General features: G+C 41.0%; 1 protein-coding gene across 6 annotated transcripts in view; it reads right to left on the reverse strand.

Moving 5' to 3' along the window:
- Nucleotides 1-11,292, reverse strand: part of KLHL5 (kelch like family member 5) — a 57,947-nt gene extending 46,655 nt beyond the window's left edge. For 2 of the 6 annotated variants that reach the window (XM_057407588.1, XM_057407587.1), the window contains exons 1-2: nt 8,360-8,451; nt 4,546-4,694 (exon numbers count right to left, since the gene is read on the reverse strand). In XM_057407588.1, the coding sequence (XP_057263571.1) occupies nt 4,546-4,625 (80 nt within the window). In that variant the 5' untranslated portion in view covers nt 4,626-4,694; nt 8,360-8,451. Of the gene's footprint in view, nt 1-4,545; nt 4,695-8,359; nt 8,452-11,175 lie in introns of those variants that run through there. The other 4 variants (XM_057407591.1, XM_057407592.1, XM_057407590.1 and 1 more) reach the window with 2 other exon arrangements.
- Nucleotides 11,293-13,847: the final 2,555 nt, after the last annotated feature.

A 13,847-nucleotide genomic window follows, 5' to 3' on the forward strand; every position in this document is an offset into this window, starting at 1 on the left:
TTCAATTACTTATTAAATATATGAATTATAGAAAAGATTTTTTACAAGCTCATTTAAGGGCTCATATTCCAATTAAGGACCTGTGAGATGAATCCTCACCAATCACTACTAAAAATCCTGTTTATAATTAGACACACTAGCAGCTGACAGATATACATTACTAGAAATTACTATCTTGTAGAGTAGGAAACCCAATTTCATCTTATTTCTCCATTACAACTGACATTTACATCACTAACTCTAAATTTGAAATTCAGCACTGAAATCAGAGATCAGTACCAGACAGCAGTATTTATAATCAAATAGTCCCAGCGATGCTTAAATTGGATTATACATATATTTGTTTATAAATACAAAATAAAATGTGTTGTATTACTTGCTTTAATTACAGACGTTGTACCTCAATGTTAGGTTTTTTCATGTTACAATAAAATTCGTGAAGTTTAAACAAAATAAAAGCTCCATTCTGTCAGAACTTCACTGGAATTGGCAAGTAGACAGAAATATTACTAGGGAGGAACTGATAAACCAACAGACATAAAGCCACCTTGTCTGGAAACCTTAGAGACTCACAAGCTGCTGATCTTTTGCTTCTTAGTATGCACAACTGCCTTAGCTTGAGTGGCTGTGTATCACTTAAACTTAGGATTCAGAAACAAAGTAGAACAGAAATCATCACAACATCTGGTTGTTCAAACGCAACTATGAGCTCCTACCCTTCCACAGCTGTGTACAACTGAAATGACCTCGAGAAAGAAGGCAACAATGGTAGAAATCTAGACTACCTATTAAACTTTTAAATCACTAAAGAACTTGCAGAGTTAACTGCTGAACTATCCTAAGAGACATACTAATCCCCACCTTTAGTGCCTCACACCTCGTTTTACAGGGATCCTAAAATGTTTTTTGTTCTGCATAGATAGTGAAGTAGACAACAGCAATAAACTGCCAGAAGGAACACAAGATAGTAATGCAAACTGTTGGCACTCCAAGAGGTATCAGGTTCACTGTACCGTGCTCAAAAAAGAGAAAACTCAGGCGGCTAAACTGACAGAAGGCATAACTGAGAAATAACTTTTATTATTTGATAACCATTATGCTTGTTGTTCTTTTTCCCCTGTGTTTGGTCTTCCTGTTTGTTTGTTGCAGTGGGAATTGCTGTTGTTGGTTTTTATTTTTATTTTTTAATTTCTCTCCTATCTCTCCTCTCTAAATCTTTAGGTAAATACAAAACTAATCTTGTACTACTGCATACGGATCTCACAAGATTCAGACTGTCTACAGTCATTTGCTCACATATCCTCCCCATTCATTCAAAGTTCAAAGAATTCCTAATTTAGCTTTCAATATCTATAAAAAGTATTTATCATCCATTGAGCTTCAATAATGCTTGAATATTTACTGAAACTATCCCTTAATCTGTTTTAAGTACAACTGTTTTTTGGTCAAAACATCAGCCAATTTCCCATGCAACAGTGCAATTTAAATTTGTATTTCTTGAAGAAAAAAAGATTTTATCAACAAGTGAGAGGAGGTGCAAAAAAAGTTAAGCTCTACTACTTACCACCTGATCTGCCCACATGTTTATAAACTTGTACTTTTAGTCAATTAACTTTTATTTCCTCAGGATACACTCCCAAGTTTAAAGTGCTGTGGTTCTTGGTGAAGATCTTGCTAAGCTTCATCAAGTTACAACATCATTAAATGCTCTAGCTTCTTAATGCTTTAATTATAGTTTGAATGAACAAGCTTGTGATTACATTTACATCTAAAATATCATTTCTCTTACTGAATGTAAAAGAGAAAGATTTAAACCCTGATTTCATCTTTGGCAAGGACCAAGTGACCATTAAATATTCAAGAGTACTTCTGTTCAAAGTATTAGAATATTTTAGATTATCTGCAAGACAAATGCATACAGATACAATGAAAAACCAATATAGAATGCTTTACTTATCTGGAAGGCAACTGTCAGGCTAATAGCTTATTTGTGCAAAAGTTAACATAAAACATCTGCTCTGGCAACAAGTAAGAACTTGCTTACAAACAATCCAGTCACCAAAACCACTGACAAAAACCTCATCTTCCTGTGAGCTTCTCCCATGTCTCCTCACCACATACATACTGAATGTAAATATTAAATGAATTTGGTAGTTCAGCCGTATTACTATTTGTATTCTTTACAGTTCAGGTTAGTAAACTCTGGACTTCATTCTTGTCTTATGGTAGACCATACTACATAGCCAGGTGCTGTGAATATTTCATCTGTTCTATGGGTATACTTTAACCTTATTTTGACAAGTTCTGCTGGCTGTGAAATTGAGGCTACAGTAAGCATAAGAATGGTGTGAATTGTGGGGGGTTTTATAATGAAGGATACTATTTCCACCCAAATCAACTCAGATCTGTACTAGACAGATTATATCATCATGCCTACAGAGCATGTGTAATTTTTGATACCTGTATCCTCTTACAGCTTCGTAACATATTGGAGAAAGGGAGGTAGAGGAGATGGAAGACACATCAGAGAAACAACCAGCACTTAAAAAAAAAACCTAAAAGACATTTGAGATCATGCAGTTCTCTCCTTTTGGTTCTAAATAGCTATGACTGCACAACAGCTTAGCATACTTTGAAAGAAATTTTTGAGAGCAGGAGGGTATAAAGACCCTCTTCTTTCCTCTCTCTTCTTTTATTGCTCTTTCCCTTTTATGAGCAATGTATACTGAAAACAGATTCAAAAGTGCCAGAAAGAAAAAAGGTGCTTAGAAAGTGAAACTGCTTGTAGTTTGACAGGCTGCAAGATCTTCCTATTCAAAGTCAGTGTTCAAAAGTGTTGCATGTAAACAGTTCCTGCAGTTGCAAATAGGGAAACCAATAAGCTACACTGAGCATGAAAGGGTTACAAAACCATAAGCAGATCACACTACGACACTTTCTCACTTGTTCTGAAAAAAAATCTGTGAAACATGGAAGGAAGAATAAGAAATACATTCTGCTCCATCTAAGTCTACCTTTTAAAATATATTGTCTATTAACTAAACTGATTAAAAAAAAAAACAAAGGTGAGAAGAGAGAACTTCTGGGAAACTATTTGGAGGGAGATACAGCAGAAATAGTTTAAAAATAGAAACATTTCACTCAACTGAAAACTTACAACGGCAAAGTCTGTTTCCTATGTTCTGTGTTTAGGTCTTCAAAAGATGGTCTTTTGTGTTTTCTTTTTTAGTAATTGCTATTAATATGGCATTTCAGAATAAAGTTGTACCTTGGGTACTATTTAGTAAAGAAAGCATTTCCTGCAGAGCCGCTTTTCTTACAGGGCTAAATTCTAATCAGAACAGAGATTGGAGGGGAGGGATTCCTTTTTAAACAAACATATAATACTATAATCACAAAACAAAGAGCAATGAAAGAAATAATAATCACTGTTCTGGCCTCATAATACCCAGCCTTTCACAAAATGAATTGCTTTTTCATTTAATATCATCCTTTCCAATGCTACTGGTGTAATGCTTTGCCAAGGTGACAATTGCTTTGTTGTTGGAGACAGCCAGCCTATCTAGCTGAACAAAAAGTCTTCAGTTGCAACCCACAAGAAATAATTAAGGCGAGACTATTAGAAACAGGTCTAAGAACATTACCCACAGCACTCTTGTTAGTTACTTAGGCTTTCATTCTTTTTAGGTAAGACACATTCTGCTCCTCCTCTCCACCATACAAAATCCAGTAAGTGGGGGCATGAGAAACACCTTACATTTTCAAGATGTTTTTCAAAGGCTTAAAAGGCTGTAATTATGCAAAACACTTGGGCAAGCTGTGGCTTTTTGAAACTGTAAAGGGTGACATTCCTCAAAGTTAAAAAGGTCTTTATCCCTTAGGTAAGAAAGGAGCTTACATTCTATATCTAAAAGGATGTCTAGAACAATTGATATAGTCTTTCATGAACTGCTCCCACCACTGAATGTGTAATACAGGGCCATAGGAGTTTTCACAAAATACAGCAGAATGTTGATTTAAATGTCAATTTCTTGAACTGGAAAGCATTGCAAATTTTAAGAAAGTTGGTTAAAGTATTACTAATTTTTAAATGAAGTCCATTCTTTGCAATAGAGTCAATACAACATATATTGACTATAGGGACAAAAGTATCAGCTAAGGCAGTGGGGCAAGTCTATCCAGACACATTTTTGAAGAGATAAAGCCAGTGTTCTACCTTAAATTTTACTGTGTTACAAAAACAGCCTTATACAATTTTATAAACAGTTTTCCATTAATTCTGACAATCTGATGGATGCTCTTGGAAGAATCCAAATTACTAAGACCTATTCTTCCAAGTATATCCTGTTGTTCTGGAAGACATCAGGATTTTTAACATCACTTAGAATTGAGGTAATTAATTGGCAAAGTATTCTTCTGAACAGATTGAAATCAATACCTCTCTCATTTTTACAGAAATTCGTCCTCTGGAAAAATGCCTAACTGCGTAAGTCCACAAGACATAATTACTAATCAGCATCTCTGCTTGGTAATTAGTCATTTTACCTTGCAGTACAACAGGAATAAGGATTTCTCCCATAGTGATAGACCTTTTCAGTTCCTTCTCTCCAGAGTACACTTGACATTTGTTTCAAATTTAACTTCCACGACCACTAGAAGAAAAGGTGCAGGCCCAGCCTAAAAGTTCTGACAATCTGGAAGAGGCTGGCTATTTTGGTGAGTAGAGCTAACGCATTTTGAACTACTACAAAATAATGGAAAAATAACCCCCAAAACCCAAAAGTTTGTTCTCAAAGCAAATTCTGAGGAACCTTAGCAGTTCTAATAATCTTTAAAGCTCAGAAAAGTGTTGATGTTACCTATGGTGGTAGGTACCAACAAGGATATAGGTTGACTGAGGAGAAAAAGAAATGGAAAACAGGCAAAAAGGAAAAAAAAAAAAGCCTGATCGGCGGTCAATCCTTTATGACCAGAAATTAAGGAAAGCCTATTGTTCCCTAAAAAACATGTCAGTCACAAAGGACTGTTTTCCTCAATTACCTGATGCCATACATATGTGACTCAATGATAGTAATTTTCTGATTATCATTGCTGTTGGGCTAACAGGTTGGTTGGGAAAGGCTACTAAACAGACAAGCGAGAGGATAAATAAAATGGTGTTAGCATCTTTGCAGGCAGAGATGAATCTCAGGGAACCTGAAGGAAGACCAAGTGACACTTGTTTGAGTTCCATTCCCATGTTCTAACCCTGTGCTTTTATCAGACTTGAGTAAAGCCAGAAGACAACAACAAGCTTAAGCAGGTACCTCCCAACCTCTATCTAGGCACTGAGCTTGTGGCATCAGGTACCAAATGCATCATTCTGCTATCCAATACTAAAATACCTGGTATTGACGAGAGCAATGCAGGGTGAGAAACAGGTTCTGGTGCCCACACTGAATGAAAACCCACATTAGTGGACTAATGTAACATGAAATATTGTCCTGTTGTCGGTACTGATGATTACTATAGTTAGTGGCAGTGGTTTGACTGCCAAAGTCTGTACCACCTCAGCAACCATAAACTTGGAACAGGCTCCTCAGGTATCCTACAATCATTTTCTTATAGAATGGTTTGGGTTCGAAGGGACCTTAAAAATCAAGTTCCAACCCCCCTGACATGAGCAGGGACACCTTCCACTAGACCAGGTTGCTTTTTGGGACCAGAGAAATAAAAATACCAAAGTGCTATTTTTATATCTGTTTCTAAGTATAAGAAGCTTATAAGGATGAATTTCATTTAGTCCAAATCCTCACTATATTAACTAAAAGCTGGGGGGGTGGGGTTTGGGGTGAGGTGTAGAAATAAATAGCTGAAATATAAAAGAAATGTATAATTAATCTATACAAATAAAATAAGAATACTGAAAATTCTTCCAACAGTTTAATAAGGAGCAACACAAACAAATGAGAGCACAGCAATGGACTAAAACTCTAAACTTCCCAAACTCATGAATGTGATGGCCATGCATCAAAAATGACCACAGAAAAGCAAGACCTTGTAATAACTACACACAGAATTTTCAAGTACTTTGCCATCATCTGTAATGAAAACTATGTCTCAAGGGTTGGGTACTTCCAGGTTAGAACCATCCCAGCAGATAGTTACAAGGACACTGCTGCTGGTACTCAGCTATTACTCTGGGCTAAATTAATTTTAAATAGGCTTCCTGTTATTCCTGCATGTAGAACTACAACATTCCTCTAGACTTGTGCTCCTGGAAAGCTAGTGAAAGGTTACAGCACCCCTGAACATAATTACATAATACACTATGCCAGTAAGTTTAACAAGAACCAGAGACGTAGGAAAAATACAAAACAGAACAAATTATAAAATCACAGAATGGTTTGGGTTAGAAAGGACCTTAAGGTCATTTAGTTCCAACCCCCCCGGCATGGGCAGGGACACCTCACACTAGACCACATCACCCAAGGCTTGGTCCAACCCAGCCTTGAACACCACCAGGGATGGAGCATTTACCACTTCTTTAGGCAACCTGTTCCAGTGCCTCACCACCCTCACAGTAAAGAACTTCTTCCTTATATCCAATCTAAACTTCCCGTTTAAGTTTTAACCCATTACCCTTTGTCCTATCACTACCGTCCCTAATGAAGAGTCCCTCCCCAGCATCCTTATAGGCCCCCTTCAGACACTGGAAGGCTGCTATGAGGTCTCCACGCACCCTTCTCTTCTCCAGGCTGAACAGCCCCAACTTCCTCAGCCTGTCTTCATACAGGAGGTGCTCCAGTCCCCTGATCATCCTCATGGCCCACCTCTGGACTCGTTCCAACAGTTCCATGTCCTTCTTCTATTGAGGACACCAGAACTGTACACAATACTCCAAGTGAGGTCTCATGAGAGGAGTAGTAGAGGTCAGGCTCCTTTTGATGCAGCCCAGGATATGGTTGGCTTTCTGGACTGTGAGCGCACACTGAATGCTCATGTCCATTTTCTCATCAACCAACACCCCCAGGTCCTTCTCCGCAGGGCTGCTCTGAATCTCTTCTCTGCCCAACCTGTAGCTGTGCCTGGGATTGCTCTGACCCAGGTGTGGGACCTTGCACTTGGCATGGTTAAACTTCATAAGGTTGGCATCAGCCCACCTCACAAGTGTGTCAAGGTCCCTCTGGATGGCATTCCTTCCCTCCAGCGTATCAACTGAACCACACAGCTTGGTGTCATCAGCAAACTTGCTAAGGGCACACTCAATCCCACTGTCCATGTCACCGACAAAGATGTTGAACAAGACCGGTCCCAACACCGATCCCTGAGGGACTCCACTCGTTACTGGTCTTCAGCTGGACACCAAGCTGTTGACTTCAACTCTGCGTGCGGCCAGCCAACCAATTCTTTATCCACCGAGTCGTCCATCCATCAAATTTATGTCCCTCCAGTTTAGAGACAAGGATGTCATGCAGGAAAACAACATCTGCTATTAAAAATGGTATATGGTAACTTTCCAGTGATGTAACAGATGATGATACAGCAAGAAAGACCATCTCTCTTCTATATTTGTATCACAACATGAATAAATTGTAGGCAATAAAGGCATATGTTTATCAATGTTCCCAAAGCAGAGAGATCTTGCAGTTAAGAAAGCAGATTTTTTCATTTTGGTAAAACCTAGTATTCCTAAATTAATTTAATTGCTTTCCTCACCCTCACCTCTGTTTTTTCAGCAGTATTTTACTTTACAAAGAGTTCAGATAAAGCTAGATTTGTGCATGTATTCATGTTTTCAACATTCTTTCACCCCTTTGCTTTGTGTAAATGTCAAAGCTATTCCCTTTGAAAATTACTTTAACTTAGAACAGTCCTACTACTTTCCTCCTAAAAAAAAAAGAAAGAAAGAAAGTGAAAGCCAGTCAGTATTACTGGCAATAAGATTTGACTGTGCAGTTGGTGGGCCTCTATTCATAAGCACTTCTCTAAAGCAATTATTTTCTCTGACAGATTCAGTATCAACTTTTCCTTCTTTTCCTATAATGATTAAAAGGTTCAAACTTAAGAGGTTTCTCATGCATTTTGATAAGATGAAAACTGAACTTTACAGTAATACTGGCAGTCTTCAATAAAGCATGCTGTGATAAAGAGCAGAAGTGATGAAATCACATAGAAATGTTCCAAACACTAGGTTGTGAAACCCACAAATGCAAAACCAAGTCCTGCTTGTTTACCCTTACCAGAAGGAAGCCCTCACAAGGCACGTAATAAAAAAGATGAAATTTTGGGTGTAAGGAAGACCTAGTACCTTTGTGGGCTAAAGTCATGTTCCTTGTAGCATAACTTACTGTTAGAATTGAGTAAATACAATAATTACCTATAAAATCAGAATGATCTCTAGGTGTTCCACGAGTCACGTAGTTCTATTTGTTTTCCTCTTTACAAAAATTTGAGGTAGCAGAAAAAAATCTAGAGGCAGAAAAATAACAGTGCAAAGAAATAAGAACCAGCCATCTGGGGGGTGGGGAATAGATCTTGAAAGCAGATTTACTCTATTCAGACACAACTTCCTTCCACTCATCCTGTGATTCCTAAACTTTGAGGCATGCAATACAAGGCATGTCACCACACAACTGTCACCATAGCTCATTCCACAACTTAAGAGGTATTAACAAAGACTCCAAAGAAAGAGGGGAAATTAGTATGAAATTTGAATATATAAGCTCTCAAGAAATATTGGGTTGCAAGGCTTTTGGGTTTTTAAGACTCTCAGTGCGTTTTCACCCCTATCTTCAGCTAGCTGCGGTTCCATGACGGAAGGAGCAGTGATGAACTGCTCTGCCACACCAAGCACTTAAACTGAACACTGTTGCCAAAGAGTAACATTGGCTGAATAAAACTAAGTACCACCACTAAACATGCTTCAATAAATGGAACAGCTCTATAAAAATTACTTATGCTTACTGTTACCATGGTTCTCAACCCTTTCCTGTTTACAGGCCACTATAAACTTTCTAGCCAAAGTAAGACCTCTACTCAAAAACCTCTAGCCTGCTGAAACAGTATGTGTCTACTTTGGACTCAGCACCAAACAAATGGACTACATGCAATGATTATTTTCACTTTAAAGTGAAAGAAAACATAGGACACCTGCAGGCATAACACAATACCTAATATTTGACCTCTTACGGTCTGATCTTTTTTACTAGTTGCAAGAACCTTCTAGCTGTCTGAATAGTGGCATCACCTCATTCTTGCACCTGGAGCACATAGCCTCATCTCTCCCATATGATTGTTTTTTTAAGGCTATACAACCAGTTAACACATGTATTTATGGTCAGCAGTTGCTTTGTTGGTAACTTCGGATAAAAGATATTCTTACGGAAAAAAAAGCAAAACTGGACAGTTAGTTTGTAATTAATGAGTTCTACTTTTTAAGATTGCTATCATAAAAGGCAATTTAATTGAGGCAAGCTTTCCCATTGTAAGAGTTTTGTAAGGGCAATGTAAAATCACACTGCAGTTTCTTCAGAGCTGTAGAAAATTTCATTATGGGTCATGTTATGTCCGATTAGGTAATCTTCTTCACCACATCATGAAAAACTGAATTACACTAAAAAAGCACAAGACATTGATTGACACAACCAAAGAACAAGCTTTTTAAAAGTGCTCGTGATACAAAAGTCCAGAGAGTTGGAATAAGTTCACCAATATAAACTCACTGTTCGCACCAGTTTGCAATCACTGTTCGACCATAACGGTCTAATGGAAGATTTTTTTTCATCTTCACACGAATTCTTTTCTATTTTAAATTTGCAGTCACCGCAATTCTGTGAAACACAATGTGTTAAAAACTACTGCCACGGAGCAAACACGCTGGCTCCGGTAGCCGACCTGCCCACCCAGAGGACATGCTCGGGGGATGGGTCAGTGAAGCCGACGCAGGGCAAAGGAAAACACTATCTGACTTAGATGAGGGTTACTGTTATTATCATTTTGGTTATATCCTGCTCCTTACCATTGTTCATCAAGGGGAAAACAGGAAAAACACAAGATGGGAACACAGTCTCCTGCGAAGTCTCAGAACAAGGCTTTTTATTTTTTTTTGTAGATATTCCTCCATATACACTTCTGGAAATTCTCACGCAAAAACACCTTCATGAGAAACGATCAGATATCGTTTCTGGCAAAACCGGTGAACTGCTCGTGAAAATACATCTTGTGATCCGTTTTATTAAAAAGGACCCATCCTCACAATACATAGTTTGTCTAGATACAAAAGCTACACTGACATAACCATGAGTTCAAAGTTTTATTCTTATTCATGCTAGTAAGAAGACTTGAGTGGTATTTTTACTTGAAAACAGGACTGCACTTGGAGTTTAGCTTGTGTAATTGCATTATTGACTTTTAAGTAAAAGCAAAGAACAAGCCCGAGCGTTCCTTTTTTCCCCGCTGTGGCGTTACTGCATACGAACAGGCATTGCTGCTAAACCACTGTGACGATGAGCCGCCGACGGCTCAGCTGCAGCCGGACTGCCACGCTGCATCACTGCTCACACCGCTGAGCCCAGGGAGTTCAAAGCCTAAAGCCACAAAAAGGCTTCAAGGAAAACTATGAGCCAGTAACACGTATAAACAGCGGTTGTTTGATGTTCAACACTTCTTTTTTCTTCCCCGTGTAACGACACCACTCCCCATCATGCCGATTTGGCAGTCGCTGCTCTGCTCTGTCCGACTACTCTTAAAACACAACAAAATGTAGTTTTCCACTGTTTCATACTCTGACCGGGAAGGTTAAGATACAAACACCTGAAGGCTCAGTGTTAACCGCACTTTTACCGGCTCCCCGCTCTGACCCGAGCCGGACAGACCCCGATCCCCAGGCGGAGCCCCCTACGACAGCCAGCCCCCCCCCCCAGCCACCCCGTGCTGCCCGCGCTTCCCCCAGACTCCCACCCCGTCCCCGCCCGGCGGGGCTGCCACAGCGGCGGCCGCTGGCACCGCTCCCCTCCCCCGCCACGGGGCGCTGCTCGGGGCGGCAGCCGGCAGGAGAGAGCCCGGCGGAACAGAGCAGGGCGGGAGCCCGCCCCTCACGAGCTCCCCCCTCGCCCTCCTCCTCGCTTTCTCCTCCCCCTCCCGACAGTCCCAGACCCCCTCCTCTGGCTGCCGAGCCCCAACCGCCCTTCTCACCTCTCAAGGTCCGGGAAGGGGGCGAGGTTGGGAGAGGGCGGGGAAAGGGAAAAAAGGCGATGGAGGCCCCGTCACCCCCCGCCCCTCCCGCTCCGCCCCGGCCCGGCCCGGCCCGGCAGCAGCCAGCGCTCCCGCTCCGCACCGGGGGGCCACGGGCACTGGGGCGACACCGCCCCGCTCCTGGCCCCTCCCCTGCGCGCGCGGGCACCTCCGGGGAGGGCGGGGCGGGACGCGGGGACACGCCCCCTGACCGCCGACCCCGCCTCCAGTCCCGGGGGCAGGGACGGAGCGTGGCCGCGCGTGGCAGGGCGGTGGCAGTGGCCGCTACCGCCCCCCCCCCCCCCCCCCCCCCCCCCCCCCCCCCAGGCTGTGGCAGCCGCGCCGCGCTCCCTCTGCCGGCGGGGCAGTGGAACGGCGGCCAGGACGATCCCCTCTGGCGGGGGTCTGTGGGTTCCAAGGCCTCGGCCCGGCCCGGGCACCCCTGCGGGCCTTCTAGAACCATAAAGCCCTGCGCTCCCCGGGTCCGAGCTCTCGCACTGAAGTGAAATAAATCTGCGGTGACACACGAGGCAGCCGTTGACACCCCCAGCTCCGAACCCTGGCACCGTGCGGTGCTGAGGCGGCCTGTAGTTGCATCTAATGGGCACACACACACCAGCCGTTGCCAGCCTTATCATGCGGCACCTTACCGATGACCTCTGCCTTGTAAAGAAAGTATAATTTTCTGAATTAATAGACTGTGTGACACTCAGATGTGCCTCCAACAGATCGAACTGATTTAAGGGCGCACAAGATCATTGCTGAGGCGTGGCGGTGTGAGTTTGATGTGGTAATGAGGCATATAGTGTTTTCTTTGCCTAATTCTGTAAGGAAATGTGGTCTACATGCTGTGTGCTTCACCTACCGGTTCTCATCCTGTCTGACTTTAAACAATTTAGCTGACTTTAACTAAATTTGACCTAAGGACAGGGTTTTCAAAAATACTAATTCTTCCAGCTGGGCAAAAATTATTAGCTAGGTGGAGGGAAGTATGTTCCCAGGAAGGAAAACTAATGTTTTTGAGGTCAGTTGGAGGGTGAAGCCACACACATGCACATGATCCAGCTACATTACACACACAGAGCTGCCTGGGGGCAATTGTGTCTGAAGCTTAGGGTGTCCCTGGGGGATGAGTGGACAGATCATATACGTGCCTCCTGAACTCCGGAACTAAACTAAAATTTGCCACCACAATAGCCCTAAAATAGATATTCCCCATCTGCTTACTGCAGAGTTTGTGAAAATCTTCCATGAAATCTCAAACTCAACGTATTCCACAGGCTATTACTGCACGAGGCTGAATGCAGGCGTGATGCTATAGCCAGTTTCTGGTCTGACCTTGGGCAGTACCAACAGCGATGAAAGTCTGACTGTACCAGAAAGGGATAGATACACATACTGCTTGACAAAGTCCTCCAGTTATTTTCCAGTATTTTCTCCATTCCCAAAGGGCAGAAAGGATGGGTGAGCACCATTTAACCTTGAAAACAGAAAAATACAAAGAAATGATACAGCAGATACTTAAGGGGCAATAGTCTCTCACAAAGAAGAGCTAATTTGCTAACATGACAAATATAAATTGCTAACATGACAAATATAAGTTGTTCAGTATTTTACTTTTAAAATTCATACTTGTGATTATTTTGTACCCTATTACTGCTGCTGTACCATACTGTCAAAAAGAAAAATCAGTTCTTTTTGCTTTGGGTTCATTGCTTTCACTGCATAAACCTGCTACATTTAAAACATCATATTAACAATTTTACATCCACTACAGCTCCATAAAGAGTCTTTCTACAGAATGAATGCTGTATTTGCTTCCACCTGGCTTAGTGATCTTCTCAGATAACTAGGTGACAAGAAGGACATTTCAGGTTTATAGGACATTTCTTCTTTTACTTCAACAGCATTGCTTCATTTTGATACTACTTAATATTTAATGCATTTGTGAAAAATACTGCATCAGAAGAGACCTTTCTGAATTAATCAGATCTTTCATACTGCATATACTCTATATATGTGTCAAATGATTTGTTTTTACATATGCATTAATCAGAGTACTTTTATTTGGAACAGTTCAGAAATGTTCTTTGCAATCTTATCAGTAAGAAAATTCATGGAATACAGTGGTTGACAGAAGGAAAGACTTCACTCCGTTAACTAGGAAGTTTAGCTGAATAATTGGACTACAATGTATAGAAATAGCAGTGTCTCTGTGCAGTCTTGTTGTGGTGAAAGGATAGTAATACACAAACTGAAGACACTCTACAGATTGACAAAACATCTGTTGTCTTTTAAGAATACAGCAGCAATGATAGTACGAACATCTCATTGTACTTAGTACCTCACTTATTTGCCAGATCAGAAACTTTAGGTCATAATGAACAAATTCATAGTCTATTGAAGTCTTGAAGATTCTGTATTAGATAAAATTATCTTTCTCCTAGCCCCAAGGCATATGTATATAAATAAACCAATCAAGTCTCCATATCTGACTCATGTGGTTCTGACTCATCTTTATAATGAGGGTCTGAATAATTTTTTTAAAACCTGCTTAGCCAAATGAGTACAAAATTCCTTCGCAGAGATGATTCATTTACTGTTTAGAAGGTATATGAAAGTAGCCATTAGGG

Source organism: Pezoporus wallicus, unplaced genomic scaffold, assembly GCF_028554395.1.
Source record: "Pezoporus wallicus isolate ANWC-B61680 ecotype Strahan unplaced genomic scaffold, APGP_CSIRO_Pwel_v1 contig_2492, whole genome shotgun sequence".
Classification (NCBI taxonomy): Eukaryota; Metazoa; Chordata; class Aves; order Psittaciformes; family Psittacidae; genus Pezoporus; species Pezoporus wallicus.